Source organism: Scyliorhinus canicula, chromosome 9, assembly GCF_902713615.1.
Source record: "Scyliorhinus canicula chromosome 9, sScyCan1.1, whole genome shotgun sequence".
NCBI lineage: Eukaryota > Metazoa > Chordata > Chondrichthyes > Carcharhiniformes > Scyliorhinidae > Scyliorhinus > Scyliorhinus canicula.
The window spans coordinates 130,026,836-130,047,983 of NC_052154.1; the positions used below are offsets into that span (position 1 = coordinate 130,026,836).

A 21,148-nucleotide genomic window follows, 5' to 3' on the forward strand; every position below is an offset into this window, starting at 1 on the left:
TCCAGTCATTTTCTTTTGACAGATCATCGACCCTTGACTACAATCTTTGGGCTGTATAAAGGTATTCCTTCTTTGGTAGCTAATAGATTGTAAAAATAGTCTTTGATATTGTCGGCACAAACTTACGATGTCCAATATCGCAAGTCAGAGCAGCATGCAAATGCTGATGCTTGCCATTAAAAGTCATTTTGAAGAACATTTTGTCAACAGTTTGTATTTCTGGGGCGGCACGGTGGAGCAGTGGTTAGCACTGCTGCTTCACAGCACTGAGGACCCGTTTCGATCCCAGCCCCAGGTCATTGTCCATGTACAGTTTGCACATTCTCACCAGTGTCTGCATGGATCTCACCCCTACAACACAAAATGTGCAAAGTAGGTGGATTTGCCACGCTGAATTACCCCTTAATTGGAAACATTTAAAAAATAAATTAAAATATTTTTGATTTCTTGCTCGTGGATAGTATACCAGTGACTTCATCTCAAGTTCAAAGATATACAATAGACATGGTCCAAAAAGGAACACCGTGACATGTTCACAATTAAAATTCAGACCTCAAGCCCTACATTACACAAAGGCTTGAGTTGAAAGTGCAGAATGGAATTCTATTACAGGGAATTGTGTGATTTTTATTCCGTGCTTGCGTAGTAAAATCCTTGACTAATTGCACGAGGGACATCCTGGTGTGGTGAGGATTGGCACGCAGTTATTTTTGGTGGCCAGGGTTAGACGCTCAAACTGGAGATACAGTTGGGCAATGTCAGTCCTGTGCAAAACTAAGGAACACTCCACCATTACAACCATTAGATCCATGGGAATGGCCGACGACAGAGAATACACATCGATTATGCTGGCCCATTGAAGGGTCACGTTCTTAGTGATTGTGAAGCAACCCTGAAATGGCCAGAAGTCACGATAACGAAGTCCACGACAACTGAGCAGACCACTGCAAAACTAGGTGAAATATTCACAAGATTTGGACCAGAGCAGATTGTTAGTGATAATGGTACGCAGTTTACTTCGAAAGACAGAGGACTACTTGAAAGGGAACGGCATACACCGCATCAAGTCAGCTCCACATCATCCAGCAATGCATGGATTTGGCGGACGCTTTAGCCTTCTACCAAAGTGTCAAAGAACATGGGGACATTGGCAAGAGTAAACAAATTCCTATTATCTACCTGGAACACTGTACATATTACCATGCACAGTTCATCGGCAATGCTGTTGCTTAAGAAGAAACTACGAAAACAGTTTGATTTGTTAACTCCACCTGATACTTCAGAGATTGCCAAATGACAACAACTAACACAAATTGCAAGGAGGGAGAAGAACTTTAAAGAGCGAGTATTCAACCAGGGAGAGAGAATGATAGCTAGGGGCTACACCACCAACGAGATATGTTCACCAGCTATGATCCAAGCAAAGACTCATACATCATACAGACTGATGATCAAAGAGTTTAGCAATGTCATGCCAAACAGTTACTTTCTGCACAAAGTGAGTACGCAGAAACTTCTAGAGAGGTTCTTCCTTCAGAAATTTTAGAGAGCTATACTTTTAAACAGAGACGAGAGACAGTGACAAGTCCAGATTCTGTTTCTGAGGACTTTTCAATACCTATCGTGACATATTCTGAAATAACTACCAAAGAAATACCATGTACAGAGAAGAAATAAGGACATCTCTGAGGTCTCAAATAGCCAAGTTCAAGAACGACAAATTCTACCAAAGGGAAGAGACATCCACCACAGAATTATATATATGTATAGAAATAATACACAAGGGGATCTATTGTATAAATGCTAATTGTTGTCATTGCACTAATGAAGTAAAGAAAGAGGAGTGTTGCACATCAGAGAATGCATTCCTGCTGGTTAAGCGTCACTTGATGTGTCATGACGACAGCAGGGTGTTTGCAAGGGCTTTAGACAGATGACCATTTTCGATTGTATGAGCAACACCTCTTAATAAGCCTCTCATCATGTTTTACCAGAAGCCAGTGTGTGGGCACCTCCATACCTTTTCTCATTGTGGTAATAAAGAAATATAACATAACCAGTGTATCATAAGGTAAGGACAAGCTCAGCCTCTGATGGTCAAACAGCCTCCAGCATTAACTACATAGGTTTACATGTGAAGAATGGCCATCTAGATGAAGCAGAGACAGCTGAATGGCACTCATGAAATGTATTAGAACAGGAATCAGGACTGCCTGGAGAGAAAACTGGTGATGGGGTACAGGTTGGGGAAAACTTTATTTTTAAAAGAAAAGGCTGGTAAAGTGACCGGGATAGTTGAAATCTCCCAGCAAAAATACACTGTCAATTGTTCTGCCATTCTTCTCCTTGGTATCACCTTCATTCCCATTGGCAAGAACAAGCGCAACAACAGTTTATCCATCAGATCATCTGCAAATTGACCAATTCACTGTTAGTTATATATTAATTGTGTTTAATTGTAAGCAGAAGGTAGGCATTATCCTAGAAGTTATTTGTGCCCTTGAAAATAGATACTGGCTTCACACTGGTTGTTGGGGTTAGGAGGTACTTACTTGTAATTTGTAACTGTGTAAATAAATGTTTATAAAAGTGTGTAAAGATTGGCTCCAGTTATATCCATCAAACTGGTTTCCTATAATATGCACCCCCTGCAAATCCAGCCAGCGACCTGCCATATACTAGAGGAAGACAGTTAGAGGTGAATGGTGAAGACAGCAGGGCCTCACCTCCAGCAATCTTAACAGAGGTAATCTGCAGGTATATTTCATGTTCAAGGACAAGAACCCAGAAGTACAATGCAGAAGTGTGAAAGTATGTAGGATATTGGCAAATACCTGTCGGTGTCACACAGATAGCAGCGAGTGAGAGATGAGACCAACAATCTTCCATCTAGATAGTCAAGTTGCACCACTCTTGAGTCCACTGTTGTAATCACCTGAACTGGAAACATCACAAATGCAGCAGCCTGAGGCAGAATTGAAAGCAATCAGTAAAGCAGATCTACATAGCCCTTGCACCACCAAGTCTTGCACCCTGAGTACTCTTTATTATAATCCCCAACCAGACCCCAACAGTGCATAGGATACTGGTCCAAAACCCCAATATTTTAGTTTATTTGTAAGACTGCGTGGAAAGAATGATTTGTTCTAGGAGTGATTACACAAAGACATAGGGATTTGATATTTTTAAAACAAATCTTCATTAGGAATACAATATTAAACTCTTTAACTTCACACCTGAAAAGAACATCTTACAATTACCCTTTAAACACGATGTGGAGATGCCGGCGTTGGACTGGGGTGAGCACAGTAAGAAGTCTTACAACACCAGGTTAAAGTCCAACAGGTTTGTTTCAAACACGAGCTTTCGGAGCACGGCTCCTTCTTCAGGTGAATGGAGAGGCTTGTTCCAGAAATGTTTATATAGACACAGTCAGAGATGCCCCGGAATGCGAGCACCTGCAGGCAATCAAATCATCAAAGATGCAGAGAGAGAGGTAACTCCAGGTTAAAGAGGTGTGAATTGTCCCAAGCCAGTTCAGTCGGTAGGCCTCTGCAAGTCCAGGCTTGTTGGTGGGGGCCGAATGTAATGCGACATGAATCCCAGATCCCGGTTGAGTCCGCATTCATGCGTGCGGAACTTAGCTATAAGTTTTTGCTCAGCAATTTTGCGTTGTCGCGTCTCCTGAAGGCCTCCTTGTAGAATGCTGACCTGGAGATCAGAGGCTGAATGTCCTTGACTGCTGAAGTGTTCCCCAACTGGAAGGGAACAGTCCTGCCTGTTGATAGTCGCACGATGCCCGTTTATTCGTTGTCGCAGTGTCTGCATGGTCTCGCCAATGTACCACGCTTCGGGACATCCTTTCCTGCAGCGTATGAGGTAGACTACATTGGTCGAGTCGCACGAGTATGCGCCGCGTACCTGGTGGGTGGTGTTTCCACGTGTAATGGTGGTGTCCATGTCGATGATCTGGCATGTCTTGCAGAGATTACCCTGGCAGGGTTTTGTGGTGTTGTGGTTGCTGTTCTGAAGGCTGGGTAATTTGCTGCAAACAATGGTTTGTTTGAGGTTGCGCGGTTGTTTGAAGGCCAGTAGTGGGGGTGTGGGGATGACCTTGGTAAGATGTCCATCCTCGCTGATGATGTGTTGGAGGCTGCGAAGAAGATGTCGTAGTTTCTCCGCCCCAGGAAAGTACTGGACGACGAAGGGTACTCTGTCAGTGGTGTCCCGTGTTTGTCTTCTGAGGAGGTCGGTGCGGTTTTTTGCTGTGGCGCGGTGGAACTGTCGATCAATGAGTCGAGCGCCATATCCCGTTCGTACTTTAAACACCATTACTCAATTCCCCATTAAACAACAAGAAAATAAACATACAATTCTCAATCCATCTTAAAATCAACATGGCATAGAGTAATACTTGCTTTACAGAACAGATATGGCTCCTGTTAAAACCCCTTCAGATTCTGGCTGAATATCTTCAAAAAAACTGGTTCACCTGACACGTTTCAGCTTCTTCCTTGTCCTCAGATAAGACTGTTCTGCTTTAAATATTACTCTTTTTTAAACAACTATCCTACTGTGAGAGAATTGTGGACTCAGTGTCAACAGATCAAACTTCAACTTTTCTCCAAAACCGTTCCAAAATGTCTCTCTGCATCCCTTAGCTCCACCCAGCAATGACATCATCGCCCCAAGCTGAAAAACAACTTAACTCTCCAGGATGAAAGTACATCAACTCCGGAGGAACTTTCCCCAGTCAAACATTAGTACATTAACCAAGGCTGAAAACCACATTCCTCTGGTCATTTTCATCTTCTAGTTCCCAAAAGCGCCCAGGGCTTGCATAATACAATCATTTTAAAAACAAGACCACATTATAACCCAAAACTTTTAACCCTTAAATTGCCCCAATATTTAGAAGCTAATATTCCTAAAGTCTTCCATTCATCACATCTTTCGGAATATAAAGTTTAGAACAGGTTCATGGCCCAATAACCATTCCTTTTCTCATCTCCAGCCTCTCTCCAAGGTAGTGGAGTGTCATTTCTACTAATTTGCACATCTCTCATATACTATTGGTAAACCTCCTCGCCTCCCTCAAAATGTTTCTTCTTACTTTCAGAGTTAAGCTGGTCATTGGCCTAATCACTAAAAAAAAAGAGTCAAAATAATAATCACTACTATTTCAATTGTTCCCTCGATTACATTTATTTCAACCTTTGCAGCATCCTGCATTGTGTTTTTTCCCTTCACCTAGGTTTCTGAATTTAAAAATGGAATGCAAATCAGTAGAAATCACAGCAACATTTGCAGATCACACTGGCAAAATTCAGCACTTCACCAATAACTTTGTGCTCACGCATCCTTGCAAATGCCCTCCAAATGCACTGGCATACATTCAATGTACCGGTTCACCACATACACCCAACTGCCTATTTTCCATTAATCAGGATGCTCAAATGCCAATCACTGTCTTATACATTAACACGTGGTACAGTCTAATCTAAACCCAATCATGCTTAGCCCAACCCAATGATTCCCACCCTGTCATCTGTAAGGCTATACCAAACTCCAGTATATTAGTGTCCAACTGCTGCCAGTTTACATATTAGCAGTTTTTTTTTTCTCCACTGCTTCTCTCGAACCCAGAATACTATTTGACAGGCAGGTTCTGTACCCTCCAAAGCTTACTCAAGTAGCCATAGTTCAATAAGCCTCAATAGCAAATGCCGGCAGGCTCTTCAAACTGGAACTGACACATAACTTAATCTAATCTCCCTTCATGTACGTCCACATACACGTGTTTCTGCAGGAGTCACTGGATAACAATCCAGAACCCCCAACTTATTTTTTTCTCCCTATCTCAGGCGTTGGGGTCAACTGGAGCACCACACAGCAAAGGTTTTTTTTATAAATTTAGAGTACCCAATTCTTTTTTTTCCAATTAAGGGGCAATTTAGCTTGGCCAATCCACCTACCCTGTACATCTTTGGGTTATGGGGGTGAGGCCCACACAGACACGGGGAGAATGTGCAAACTCCACACAGACAGCGACCCGGCGCCGGGATCAAACCCGGGTCCTCGGCGTCGTGATGCAGCAGTGCTAACCACTGTGCCACCGTCTGCCCCCACCCACCATACAGCAAAGATAACTTTATGGCCTGCTGGTCCATATGGCTCAGTTATTTCATGCATTTACCATCAAAGTCATCAATAAGTCTTTTTGAAATGTGAGCAATAATCTTGGGCTGTGCATCCCACTCCATTCCAACATTATAGGAGTACCATGGCGTAAAAGAAAAACACAGACCTTTCCCTGTTTTGAAGAATTAACCTTCAGACCAGAAACTTTTCCCAGATTGTCTCCCACAAAGACGCGGAGGGCAGAGTTATCCCAGCAAAGAGCCGTGACCTGTCTGCCTTTGTGTTCTGATGACACATAGATGCGCTCAGGTTTCCCACGACGCTCCTGATGCAGCTCCCACACAATCACATGCCCCTGGCTAAACAAGGAAACAAACCAAAAAAATAATGAGGACTTGGTCACCCAAGGGATTTATTTAATGGAGATCAACATCTCCCTGTGTAGTGGACAATTCCCAGTATGCAGAATATGTGTCTCTGCAGCATAAATCAGTCGCAACATGCATGCTTGCTGACACTCTCCAGCAATGTTCATATTGCCTGCAAAGATGTTCTCTCTATCTCAGTCACTCATTCAGCACATACATTTTCTTTTATACAGGTCTCTCTTTCTCCGAAACAGGGTAACATCTGTGATGGAGTCATATCTTTCAATTTGTAGTGACATTAAAATACTAAATTGGATAACTCTTCCAAAGAGCTGGCACGGGTAATGTGACCCGAACAGTCTCTTCTGTGCTGTAAAATTCGATGATTTAGCTGGGTTCTATTCAAATAACCGGAGAGAGAAGAGTTAAGCCATTTAATTCAAATAACTTTAATGATTTGTTCACGCATATTGGACAGGTTTATCTCCTCTTCAAACAGATTTAAATTGACTGGGTTCCAATCACTGTTCTGAAGAAATTTCTCAATTTTATTTTAAATCAGTGTTGCTGAAAACTTTCAAGGAAATTAATCAGACCAGCTGGCTTTAGTAGTTGATGAAAGAGAGGAACGAATAACCATTATATAAGAAAATGGCCTCTGTTTATCATCCCTGAAATGAGAGAGTTGTCCTCAGATGAGGGTGAGTAAATTGGGTCTATATTTTCTGGATTGAAAAGAATGAGAGGTGATCTCATTGAACAAAACAAGATTAAGGAGCTTTACAGGGTAGATGCAGAGGTTGTTCCGTGGCTGGGGAATCTAAAACACAGGGGAACACTTTCAGGATAAGAAGACAAACATTTGGGACTGAGAGGAGGAGAAAATTCTTCACTCAAAAGGTTGTGAACCTTTGGAATTTCTAACCCAGAGGATTGTGGATGTGCCATCGGTGAATATATTTAAGGCTGCGATAGGCAGAATTTTGGTCTCTCAGGGAATTAAGGGATATGGAAGCGGGTGGAAATGTGAAGTTGAAGCTCAAGATCAGCCATGATCGCACTGAATGGTGGAGCAGGTTTGATGGGCCAGAGTCTACTACTGCTCCTATCTTGTGTTCTTGAATAACTAGATAAGCTTAAAATATACTATAAAGATCATGCTGTTACCAGTACTGGCATATCCAAGCACTGTAAATGTAGTTATTTCTCAATTAAAAAGGGCGGCATGTGGCGCAGTGGTTAGCACTGGGACTGCGACGCTGAGGACCCGGGTTCGAATCCCAGCCCTGGGTCACTGTCAATGTGGAGTTTGCACGTTCTCCCCGGGTCTGCGTGGGTTTCACCCCCACAACCCAAAGATATGCAGGGTAGGTCAATTGGCCACGCTAGGTTGCCCCTTGATTGGAAAAAAAAGGAACTGGGTACTTTAAATTAAGAAAAAAAAAATTTTTTTAATAAATATAATCTAAAATGATTACTTGGGCATGCTATAAATTTTAGCTGGATATCAGTTAAGCAACTTAAAATTCTTTCTTGGACATGGGGAACTAGGGCTCACCTTCAAAAGTGAAAGAAAGGGAAGGCATGGTAGGTAGTACTGCTGCCTCATGGCGCCAAGGACCCAGGTTCAATCCCAGCCTCTGGATCACTGTCCGTGTGGATTTTGCACATTCTCCCTGTCTGCGTGGGTCTTGCCCCACAACCCAAGGATGCACAGGGTGGGTGGATTGGCCATGCTAAATTACCCCTTAATTGGAAAAAAATTGGGCACTTTATGTTTATAAAAAGAAAGTGCTCTAAAAATATGGAAGAAAAATAAATCTAGATTGAAAAAGTGGGTAAAGAAAATAAAAGTGTAAAGTAATGAAGATGGCTACAGGAAGAATGTCAAACTGAGTATACGTACCTAGTTGCTACAGCAACATAGTCCTCATCATGCTGACAGCAAGCAACGTGAGTGAGAGCGCCTTCCTGAATGACAAACGATTTATTATTCATCCACATTATTCAGATGCCAATGTAGAGCTTCTCAAAAGCCCTCACCTTTCCTTAAGCATTTGTATTATTTGGTTTTCTCTACTGACCCCTCATGTAGCTCTCCAGTAGACAGAGTAAAAGTGCTGCTTAAGGCAGTGGGAAAGGTGAAAAGAGGAACACACAGCAGAACCTACATCAACATAAAATACTTTTTGCTCAAGAACTAATCCTTAGGCCGGGCCAAGTCAATAGAATGGTAGAGTTGAAGAAAGGTCTAAATTTACAAACTAGTCCGGTGTAATTTTTCTTACTTGCCACATTTTTTTCTCCTGTTTGAAAGAATGACCTTGTGTTTGTATAGCAGTTTATCAACCCTTCAATGCTCAAACTAACCACTTTTGAACAGTTACTGCTGCTTAGCACGCAAACGCAGTGGGCAATTTGCTCACAGCAAGATTCCTCAAATGATAAATAAATTAAATCACCACTTAGTTGAGGAAAGAATGTTAACCAGGATACTAATCCTTACTCTTTGAATAATATCAATCTTTGACGTTCAGCAGGTTCGCTCTTAGTTTAACATCTCATCAAAAATACAGTTCCAGAAATACAGCACTGTCTTGATACTGCACTGAAGTATCAGTCCAGATTATCTGCTCAGACCACAGTGAAGTTTTGGTTTTCTATATTTAAAGGAGAGCACAAGCTCTGACCCTGATGCGTACTTGTTGGGATACAGTATAGTCACAGTAGTTCACCTGCAACCATTCTTCATGTTTGAACCTAGACAATGAACATTGGCAGGTTATTTAACCATGGAGGTCATTACAGTCTGATAACGTCTTCCTACATATGCAAGAAAATATTTTCTAGCAGAAGTCATCACGGTGTCAAAGAGCAAGAAGACTAGTTTCTTTAATTGATCAAGGATAGTTGTAGTGGCCCTACTGCTGGCCTTAAAACAAGCAAATGCAGTAAAAACTGAGAACCAGAACTGCACAGCTCTGCACTGCCTTTAATAAATAATCTATCAGAGCAGTAAAAACGATGCAAGTGTTACCAAACTATGAGATACTTCAGTGTTCTATTATTCCAGTTTGCCTTTGCAGTGTTGGAATGTATTCTACAAGATTATCCACAAACATTCAATATTTTTTGCATTTGGTGTCTCATATACAATATCCTAAGAAAATAGGACCGTGCAACAGGCTTTTAATGTTCAACCTTTTCCAGTCCTCACCTTGTGTGTTAACATGACTCTCTGTTTCCAGCCTTCTTTCTGAATGAGATGGAGTCCACCCGCGGAGCTGCCCAGTGCCAGCCATTTCCGACACACCGACAAACATGTACACTGAGAAAAGACAGGATTCGTCAAACCCACATTTTAATATTTCCACATCACAATGTCAAAGTCACCGTTCCACTTTCCACCCCCCTCCCTTCCCAACTGATCCCTATTAGAATCTCACTCCACTTACTCTTGGAAACCTATCCTGTCTATAACCAGTTTCCATCAGTTTGATGGGCGGCACAGTGGCACAGTAGCACAGTGGTTAGCAATGTTGCTTCACAGCGCCAGAGTCCCAGGTTCAATTCCCACTTGGGTCACTGTCTGTGTGGAGTCTGCACGTTCTCCCTGTCTGCGTGGTGTTCCTCCGGTGCTCCAGCCCCCCCCACACCCCCCCTAAAACCACCACAAAAGTCCGGAAAGACGTGCTGCAAGGTAATTTGGACATTCTGAATTCTCCCTCTGTGTATCCGAAACAGACGCCAGAATGTGGGAACTAGGGGCTTTTCACAGTAGCTTCATTGCAGTGTTATTGTAAGCCTATTTGTGACAATAAAGATTATAAAAGCATCCTGATCTTACTTCTAAATGGTTTTACTCTGTTTTAAGATTAGGATTACGTTATTTTGCTGTGAAATCCCCCATTTAAAGAAATGATTTCAACACAGCAATCCTATTAATTCTCTTGATATTCTAATTACCGCAATCAGATCACCTTCTAAACTCAAGGAAATGAAACAAAATTTACGTGGCCTGCCCTTAAATTCTAATCTTTTAAGCTTGGTAACATTCTTATGAATGAACGGGAACACAGGGAATACAGAGCCCAATATATCTTTCCTGATATCCATGCCCAATTGAATTCTGTATTCAGGATGGAATTGTAGGCGGAATGGTCCACAGGCCCCCTAAAAATAACCACAATGTCGGACAAAGTATATAAGAAATAATATAGGTGCTTGTGATAAAGGGACAGCAATCATCATGGGTGACTAATCTACACATAAACTGGAAAAATTAACTGGCAGTGAGATCCTCTGGCAGTGATAGCCTGGATGAGGAGTCCATAGAATGCTTTTGAGATAGTCCCCTAGAACAATATGTCTGGAGCCAGCCAGAGAGCAGTTCATAATAGACTTGCTATTGTATAATGTGACTGGATAAACAAATGACCTCAGAATAAAGAAATTCTTGGGTAACAATGGCCATTATATGATTGAATTTTATATCCAGTTTGAAAGGGAGAAGAGTGGGTCTAAAACTAGTATATTAAACTTAAATAAGGGTGACTATGTGGGCATAAAAGCTGAGCTAGCTAAAGTGAACTAGGATACTAGGCTAGGGGGTTGGTCAACAAAGAAGCAGTGGTTGACATTTAAGGGGATATTTCAGAATACCCAGAATAAGTATATTCTTCGATAATAAAAAATTCTAAAGAGATGACCCAGTGGCGGCCATGGATTGAGTGGGCGCACATTTGGTGGCTCCAGCTCAAGAGGGTTTTTTTCGGTCTTTACCCGCTCGATGGGTGTAGTACTTGAGAGCAAAAGGTGCAGGAGTGCCTAGCGAGGATAATACTCCTCTGGTGTATGGATCAGCGGACAAGGAGCGCCATGAGAAAGAAAGAAAGTTGGAGCAGGAGCGTTTTGATGGCGCGCCACAGTAAAGATGGCAGAGGGGTGCGCTGCCCGCCCAGTGCTCGGAGTTCTTGAAGAACAAGTTCCAGCAGCAAGGGAAAGAGGCCCTGGAAAGCCTGGCCAAGGTGGTGGAGGTGCTGAGATCTGGGATTAAGCGAGTGGAGCAGAGGACGGGGTCCCAGGGCAGGGTGATCCAGAGAGTGGAGGAGGTGGTGGGGGAGTATGAGGAGCAGATGGCCTCGTTGGCAACGGAGCTGGGAGTGATGCGGAAAAGCCAGAAGAGGCTGAGGGAGAAGGTGAAAGACCTGGAGAATCACTTTCTCCCCGTGTCTGCATGGGTTTCCTCCACGCAGGAAACATGGCGCACTCCCACAGGAAACACTCCCACAGTCCAAAGATGTGCAGGTTAGGTGGATTGACCATGTTAAATTGCCCATAATGTCCAGAAACGTTAGGTGGGGTTACTGGCATAGGGTGGCGGCAAGCGCTTAAATAGGGTGCTCTTTCCAAGGACCGGTGCAGACTTGATGGCCAAATAGTCTCCTTCTGCACTATAAATTCTATTGGTCTCCATCTGCACTATAAATTCTATGATTCTAGGAGTTACTTGATTGAAGTATATAAGATTCTGAATGCTCTTGAAAAGGTAGATGTGGAAAGGATATTTCCTCTTGTGTGTGTCCAAAATTAGGGGGAACTGTTTTAAAATTAGGCGTTGTCCTTATAGGAGAAATGTCTTCTCTCTGAGGGTTGTGCGACTTTGGAACTCTCGGCCTCAAAAGGCTGTGGAGATAGATATTTTTGAGGCTGGAGTAGGTTGATTCCCTTATCAATCAAGAAACTAAGGTTGTCGGGGGTAGATGGACATGTGGAACTCGAAACAACCAGATCGTCCATGATCTTATTGAATGGTGGAGAAGGCTCACAAGGCCAAATGGCCTAACTTGTGCTCCTATTTCGTATGGAATGTGACCAGGGCTCTGTACAACTGAAGCATTATGTTCATCGCTTTGTATGCAAGTCCCATTGAGATAAAGGCACAGATTTCTTTTGCCTTTTTGATTATTTATACCTCTGCACTAGCTTTTAGTGATCCATGTACACAGACTCCCAAATCCTGTTGACCCCCAGCTCCCCAATTAATATTCTAATCGTCTTTTCAGATTCAAAATGGATAACTTCAAACTTCCAGACATCTGCCAGTTTTGCTCATTAACTTGCCTACATTCCACCATAACTTGCTACTCCCATTCCTGCAACTTTTGTATCACCTAACTTAAGAGTCACCTGCAATAATGGATATATAAACTTAAAAGCATTAAGAGACATAAGCATTTATAATATAAATGATGATGAGCTCATGCCCCAGGACAGGTCATTCGGAGTTACCACCTGTCACATCTCACCAATCAGAAAATGGACCCGTTTTCTCTCCTTTCCATATCACAATCTTTTACAGGGGGAGTATGGTACACTCCATACCTTTACTTGTAAAAGGAGGCTGCAAGATTCATGAGCACCAATAGCAATTAGTGTGTTCAGTTCAGCATCCCACCCTTCTACTTCTACAGAGGGGTACAGACTCATCTTTATCTGTAAGAAGAGCACTTTGCTACTTTGCTGTCACTGCAGGTGAATTATTTCACGGACCCAGAGTATCGGATCTAAAGGTAGTTGCAAACTATTGCACCTGTGGAGTTGATATGAAATGCTGCCGCAACAATTCCCATTTTTCCTGACAGTCACTCGTGACAAAAACCCAGAGCTTTAGCAACACAAAACAGATCACTGCATTACCCAACAATCTGATCAGTAAAACACAGCTTCAACCTAGATCGACATAATCACCAATTTCCGTCCCATGAAAATATAAAACATCAGCCCTTTCATTTAATGGGAGGACGGTGTCCTTCTCTCACTCACCTTCAATCTGCTTGAATCTAACCGGAGAGCAGATAATAGGGGATCCAGTGAGTCCAGCTCAGCCAGGACATGGGTACATGACTCTGGGATCATTGGCAGTGACATGGCAACGGTGCACAAAAATTGGAAGTAACAAAACTGGCAAAAGATACGATTTACAACCTCTGCAATCTTGTTCACAGTCTCTTATGGATACTTCATGTTCATACTGTGGATAGTAAACAGACACAATAACTTGTAACCAATTTGACTTTAGTCAGAACATCTACTCCGTCTCCAGAATAATGCAATTTTACAATATGTCAGACATGATTGTTTCAAAATGTGCAAAAATTGCTATTGCTCGCTCATGCTCACAGAGAAAGTAGCAAAATTGAAGGAGGGCATGAATGGCATTCGCCCCAGCTCCCAAACTGGAAAGGAATAGCACCCCATTCCCAGTCAGGAGTATACAAATCGATAAACCTACAACTTCCAATCACAAGCACATAAATACTCATGTCCCAGGGAAAGGGTATATGGGTGATATTTGAGATGGCTAGTGCCGTTAGTCCCCTGCTAGACACCCAAATCAGAAGGGGTGTGAGTAGGGAAAATTGGTGTCTCATAACTCTCCAACTCTTACGTTGCTAGTTCTGCACACCAGCAGCCATAACCTGGATCTCAACTCAGCAATTGTGCAAAACCTAAGCAAGGGGCCCATCAGCTTTGGCTGGTGTTGTGCAGGGACGCATCTTTGAAGTGCACAACAAATGGAAACGGCAGAAGAGGAAGAAAATCTGAGCAAATTAGTAGAATAATGGCTCAAAAGGGGGAGACCAGTGAACTGTGTGGTACACCCAAGTTGTGATGCTTAGTAAGGCACATGGCCAGGCACCTATGACGAGTCTGGGACTGTATAAGCTCCATAGTCATGGAAAGTCACAGAGCAGTGTGACATTCAATGACAGCAACACCCCTGGTAGCAGCTACAGGCAGGCATGCCCATGCAATAGGGCTTGCAAGAACAGAGCACTCACTATCCTGGTATGTGTGCAGAGATAAATTTTGCCGATTCAGACATCAGTATTCATGTACTTTCAATTTTTGGTTTCAGTGTCAACCAAGTGATGTTGAACTGGTCACCAATTGCACAATTCCCCACCTTTCCATAAAGTTACATTATTGGCAAAAGTTAAAATAACACGCAGTGAATGCAGTTGGAGCACAGGGAATGCAACAGGAGCTTGGAATGTCGAACCCCAGCATCATTGACAAAGCAGTCAGGTATGGATCAGATACATCCAAATTTAGATTCCCAGCTTTAATATCCTATTTAATAAGGTGGAATTTTGTGGAATGGCAGGCTGATCTTGTATTGAATAAGGAATTATTTACGTTCTCCGAAGTAGAAAATTGTTATTATTGGCCGTAGTTGTGTGTGTAGTCATTAGTGGAGCCCTAAAGGGATCAATGTCAGTTCTACTGCTCTTCACAATCTTTATTAATCACCTGCATGAAAGTGTTGTGAATATCACCCATCAGCAATTCTTCTGTGAAAAAGGCTAAAATCAGATCCAGATGTGGCGGCACATATCTGGAGCCACATCTGGCAGGTGGCATTTAAAATCGATAAATGTAGTGTTACGCACATGTATAGGGCTAACACCAAGAATACTATGCAGGGCTCTGAACAAAAGTCGGAGTCGGAAAGAAACTTGGGTATAATAAATCTCGAGTCTAAAGGCTCATGATCAGTGCTGTGAGAGTATAGATAAAATAAGCATAGCATTGATAAGTCTTGTGAGGATGACAATGACGTAAACAGGTCAACTGTGGTGCCCATACTAAGTTTTGTAAACATAGAATAGATGAGATGTTTTGGAGTTTGTTTTCCAGGGGGTCATTCTTGACCTTTGGAACAAGTTGCCAGTTTGTGCAGCAAGTGCTAATCTGGTGCACACATTCAACAAACAGCTAGATATTTCCTATATTTAGTGCTTTCACAGCATGTAAAAAGGAGTATATAAGCAAAACTCCTGGAGCCGCTTTGATCAGCCTCGGGATTAGAGAGGAAATTCCAGATTTAATTTTACCCTAAATTATTTAATTTGTCCCACAATTATTCACAATATATATTTTGCAGATGACACAAAAATAGATGGGAAGGTAAAGTGGTGAGGATGACACAAAAATAGTCTACAGAGGGAAATAGACAGGTTGAGTACAGGGCAAAAACTTGGCAGATAGAAAATAATATAGGACAATGTGAAGTTATGTACCTTGGGAGGAAGAATCAAGGAGCTGAATATTATTTAAATAGAGAAAGACTACAGCAAGCTGCAGCACTGAGGGATTTGGGGGGTCCTTGTGCATAAATCACAAAAAGCTAGCATGTAGGTTCAGCAAGTAAGAGGGAAGGCAAATGCAAAGTTGGCCTTATTTGAAAGGGTATGGTGGAGTATAGAAACTGGGAAGTCTTACAAAAATTGTACAAGGGACTAGTTCAGGGGTGGGCAAACTATGGCCCGCGGGCCGCGGCCCACCAAGATAAAGTCGTAAAAAAAAAAAAAATTTTTTTTTTTTTTTTTAATTTTTTAATTAAAAAAAATTTTTTTTTTTTAAAATAAGGTTAATTGGGGGGGCTGTTGAGTTACTGGTATAGGGTGGATACGTTGACTTGAGTAGGGTGATCATTGCTCGGCACAACATCGAGGGCCGAAGGGCCTGTTCTGTGCTGTACTGTTCTATGTTCTATATGAGGCGCCCAGAATCATAACCGGGTGAAGCGCCATTTTTGAAAAGTAGAGAAAAAGAGGGCTAAAGGCAGGATGCCGCCGGGGGAAGCGCTGAGGTATATGCCGCACGCTAATTGGTTACAACCGGGACTATTAATTTACTATGCGGCCCTTTAAAATTGTGAATTTCTGAATGTGGCCCTTGCACGGAAAAGTTTGCCCACCCCTGCACTAGTTAGACCACACCTGGAATACTGTGAACAGTTTTGGGTCCCCTTATCTAAGGAAAGATATACTGGAATTGGAGGCAGTCCAGAGAAGGTTCACTAGGTTGATCCTGGGTATGGAGGGATTTTTCATAGAATTTACAGTGCAGAAGGAGGCCATTCGGCCCATCGTGTCTGCACCGGCTCTTGGAAAGAGCATCCTACCCAAGGTCCACACCTCCACCCTATCCCCATAACCCAGTAACCCCACCCAACACTAAGAGCAATTTTGGACACTAAGGGCAATTTATCATGGCCAATCCACCTAACCTGTGCATCTTTGGACTGTGGGAGGAAACCGGAGCACCCGGAGGAAATCCCGCACACACGGGGAGGATGTGCAGACTCCGCATAGACAGTGACCCAAGCCGGAATCGAACCTGGGACCCTGGAGCTGTGAAGCAATTGTGCTATCCACAATGCTACCGTGCCGCCCATTTTCTCACGAGGATAGATTGAGTAGGTATTATAATAATAATCTTTATTGCCACAAGTAGGCTTACATTGCAATGAGGTTACTGTGAAAAACCTAGTCGCCACATTCCGCCGCCTGTTCGGGTACACAGGGAGAATTCAGAATGTCCAAATTACCTAACAGCACGTCTTTCGAGACTTGTGGGAGGAAACCCACACAGACACAGGGAGAATGTGCAGACTCCGTACAGATAGTGACCAGGCGGGAATCGAACCTGGAGCTGTGAAGCTACAGTGCTAACCACAGGTTGAGCTGTACTCATTGGAGTTTAGAAGAATGACTGGTAACCTTATTGTGACATAAAGGATTCTCAGGGGGTTTGACATGCTGAGAGGAGGTTGCCCCTTGTGGGAAGGTGTAGGACCAGATGGTATAATCTCCGATTAGGGTAAAATTAAATCTACCCATTTAAGTCAGAGATGAGAGTAGTGAATCCGTGGAATTCTTTACCACAGAATGTTGTGGAGGCTGGGTTTTTCAGTGTACACAAGGCTGAGATAGGCAGATTTTTACTAAATAAGGGAATCAAGGGTTAGAACATAGAACATTCCAGCGCAGTACGGGCCCTTCGGCCCTCGATGTTGCGCCGACCTGTGAAACCATCTGAACCCTATCTGACCTACACTATTCCATTTTCATCCATATGTCTATCCAGTGACCACTTAAATGCCCTTAAAGTTGGCGAGTCTACTACTGTTGCAGGCAGGGCGTTCCACACCCCTACTACTCTCCGAGTAAAGAAACTGCCTCGGACATCTGTCCTATATCTACCACCCCTCAATTTAAAGCTATGTCCCCTCGTGTTGGTTATCACCATCCGAGGAAAGAGACTCTCACTGTCCACCCTATCTAACCCTCTGACTATCTTATATGTCTCTATTAAGTCACCTCTCAGCCTTCTCCTCTCTAACGTTAAGGCGGTAAAGTGGAGTTGAGGATTATCATATCAATTCAGTCATGATCGTGTTGAACGGCAGAGCAGCCTACTTCAGAGCCTATGGCATATATTGGCATTTTTTAAAAATGCTGTCCTTTTACATTGAAAGGAAAGGGGGGATCACATTGGAATGCTGATGCTCAGTTGAAGCATCATTGTATGGAATATGTTTTGGGACCAACTGCCCTTCCTTGTCTGCCATATTCATGTGACTTGAGGTTCTGGGTAACAGGGTCTTATGATTCTCATTTTAGAAGAGTAATTGGTAGATGTGAAAAGCCCTTTTGAGACTAATTTTGGCTTCTACAGCAGCTGCATGTGACATCCATTTTCTTCCTCATACTGGTTACACAGCTTGCATCCTCACAGCTTTGCAATGAGATGGGTGTTAAATATTATCGCACTGTAAAAACTGACTAACATAAAATAACACATGATGTGGAGATGCCGCCGTTGGACTGGGGTGAGCACAGTAAGAAGTCTTACAACACCAGGTTAAAGTCCAACAGGTTTGTTTCAAACACGAGCTTTCGGAACGCAGCTCCTTCCTCAGGTGAATGGAGAGGTATGTTCCAGAAACATTTATATAGACAAAGTCAGAGATGCTGGACAATGCTTGGACTTATAGCTAAGTTCCACACGCATGAGTGCGGCCTCAACAGGGATCTTGGATTCATGTCGCATTACATCCACCCCCCACCATCTGGCCTGGACTTGCAAAATCCTACCAACTGTTCTGGCATGAGACAATTCACATCTCTTTAACCTGTGATTATCCCTCTCCCTGGATCTGTAATGATTTGATTACCTGCAAATGCTCGCATTCCAAGCATTGTCCAGCATCTCTGACTTTGTCTATATAAATGTTTCTGGAACATACCTCTCCATTCACCTGAGGAAGAAGCTGCGCTCCGAAAGCTCGTGTTTGAAACAAACCTGTTGGACTTTAACCTGGTGTTGTAAGACTTCTTACTATAAAACCAGTCCTATGCAGGCCCCCAGCAGCTGATCCAACATTGCCCCAAGGTGTCCAATGAACCAGCAGAAGTTTTAATAAACCAAATTGGCAAATGCAGCTAACACCAACCAAGCACACCAGCTAAAAGGGAAATAATAATACCCATCGTCAGACAAAATTAAAAACCAACAAGCACAGTGTGGGAACAATCACAATAACCACATAGACAGGAAGAGTGGCAAAATATGATACACATTGCAGCAGAGGGAGAGTAAGTGAGCATGATGATATATAATATTACAAGTCAATTTCAAGCCTGGATATACCCCAAAATCAATGACCAAGAATGGGATGGCTGACAGTTGAACAAAGAGAAATTAAATCCCACCGCTGGTGAAGGAGAGAGTGGAATATCCACTGAGAGTTAAGAAGGCCGGATATCCCACAGTGATTAGGTTGGATATATTACAAGGGAGGAGCTAAAGGAATATCTGACAGCTGGTGACTGCACAGACACACACACCCAGGGTAAATGTAGAGGGTTGGGATTCCCACCTGGGAATGGGGAGCAGATGGGAACAGCAGGTATAAGAGAAGGGTGGGGGGACGTTAGCTGGTACGAGGGGATGGGCCACATGCCAGACACAGTGGGCGCCCACCTGGCACTGGGAGCAGGAGGAGGGGGATGGACACCTGGCACCAGGAGCAGGAGGACGGTCACCTGTCACCGGGAGCAGGAGGATGGTCACCAGACATCAGGAGGAGGGGGAAAAGGGACGGACACCTGGCACTTTGTGGAGCAGGACGGACACCTGGCAGCGGGAGCAGGGGGGCCGGCACCTGGCAGCGGGAGCAGGGGGATGGACACCTGGAGCTGGGGGGACAACACCTGGCAGCGGGACCGACACCTGGCAGCGGGACCGACACCTGGAGCAGGGGGGTGGACACCTGGCAGCGGGAGCAGGGGGGCGGACACCTGGCAGCGGGAGCAGGGGGGCGGACACCTGGCAGCGGGAGCAGGGGGGCGGACACCTGGCAGCGGGAGCAGGGGGGCGGACACCTGGCAGCGGGAGCAGGGGGGCGGACACCTGGCAGCGGGAGCAGGGGGGCGGACACCTGGCAGCGAGAGCAGGGGGGCGGACACCTGGCAGCGGGAGCAGGGGGGCGGACACCTGGCAGCGGGAGCGGACACCTGGCAGCGGGAGCAGGGGGGCGGACACCTGGCAGCGGGAGCAGGGGGGCGGACACCTGGCAGCGGGAGCAGGGGGGCGGACACCTGGAGCAGGGGGGCGGACACCTGGCAGCGGGAGCAGGGGGGCGGACACCTGGCAGCGGGAGCAGGGGGGCGGTCACCTGGCAGCGGGAGCAGGGGGGCGGACACCTGGCAGTGGGAGCAGGGTGGTGGACACCTGGAGCAGGGGGGCGGACACCTGGCAGCGGGAGAAGGGGGGCGGACACCTGGCAGCGGGAGCAGGGGGGTGGACACCTGGCAGCGGGAGCAGGGGGGCGGGTACCTGGCAGCTGGAGAAGGGGGGCGGACACCTAGCAGCGGGAGCAGGGGGGCGGGTACCTGGCAGCGGGAGCAGGGGGGCGGACACCTGGCAGCGGCAGAAGGGGGGCGGGTACCTGGCAGCTGGAGAAGGGGGGCGGGTACCTGGCAGCGGGAGAAGGGGGGCGGGTACCTGGCAGCGGGAGAAGGGGGGCGGGTACCTGGCAGCGGGACGGATACCTGGGAACAAGGAGGGATGGGCAGACGCCTGGTGCTGGCGGTTGGGATGTGGGGGTGGGACAGATTTTGGGGTGGGGTGGGGGGTGATGAAAAGGCCGCGGGTCCGGCAAACAGGCACAACTTCCCCGGGAGGGTTCCTACCGAGCCAGGCACGGTGACCACCTCCCGGCCCAACTATACCGGCCCCAAGGCCGCTTCTACCTGAAAGAGGGCCGCAAATCACCCCGAGCCTCCTGACTCCGACCGGACCGCTCATCACTGCCGAACCTCCTGACTCTGAGCGGCCACTCAAACCCGATTTAAGGCCCGCCCCAATCCGCGGACTTCCCCAGCCAGGCCCCGCCCCTGGGGGCCCGGCCTTGCAGCTGGGGCAGGCCCAGCCTAGGGGCCGACCTACAGATCAGAAGGTTAAATGTACGACCATGACTGTAAGAGTGGAGGGAGAGGCAGGGGTTTGTATTTATGGGGTGCTGGCACCAGTGAAAGGCAGAGCTGTCCCATTCCGATGACTGCAATATAGACTGATTTCGGACCAGTGTCCTGGCAAATCATTTACTAGGGCAGTAAATATGGATGTCAATTAAAGGGATGTCAGAGTCCAGCTCTTACAGGTCCAGTTTTCCAATGCTACCAAAGCTCAGGTCAGCATCCCAGTATTGCAAAACTTGAACCCTGAATCTAATCCTGTTATATACCCCAAATACTGGCCTCAACCGGCTGTATATCTGACCC

General features: G+C 45.0%; 1 protein-coding gene across 5 annotated transcripts in view; it reads right to left on the reverse strand.

The window, feature by feature from the left end:
* The window catches only part of hps5 (HPS5 biogenesis of lysosomal organelles complex 2 subunit 2), an 84,553-nt gene extending 63,796 nt beyond the window's left edge, over positions 1–20,757 (reverse strand). For 4 of the 5 annotated variants that reach the window (XM_038807586.1, XM_038807585.1, XM_038807583.1 and 1 more), the window contains exons 1-6: positions 20,618–20,757; positions 13,335–13,542; positions 9,727–9,837; positions 8,416–8,480; positions 6,308–6,500; positions 2,835–2,965 (exon numbers count right to left, since the gene is read on the reverse strand). In XM_038807586.1, the coding sequence (XP_038663514.1) occupies positions 2,835–2,965; positions 6,308–6,500; positions 8,416–8,480; positions 9,727–9,837; positions 13,335–13,439 (605 nt within the window). In that variant the 5' untranslated portion in view covers positions 13,440–13,542; positions 20,618–20,757. The remainder of the gene's footprint in view (positions 1–2,834; positions 2,966–6,307; positions 6,501–8,415; positions 8,481–9,726; positions 9,838–13,334; positions 13,543–20,617) is intronic. The other variant, XM_038807584.1, reaches the window with a different exon arrangement.
* Positions 20,758–21,148: the final 391 nt, after the last annotated feature.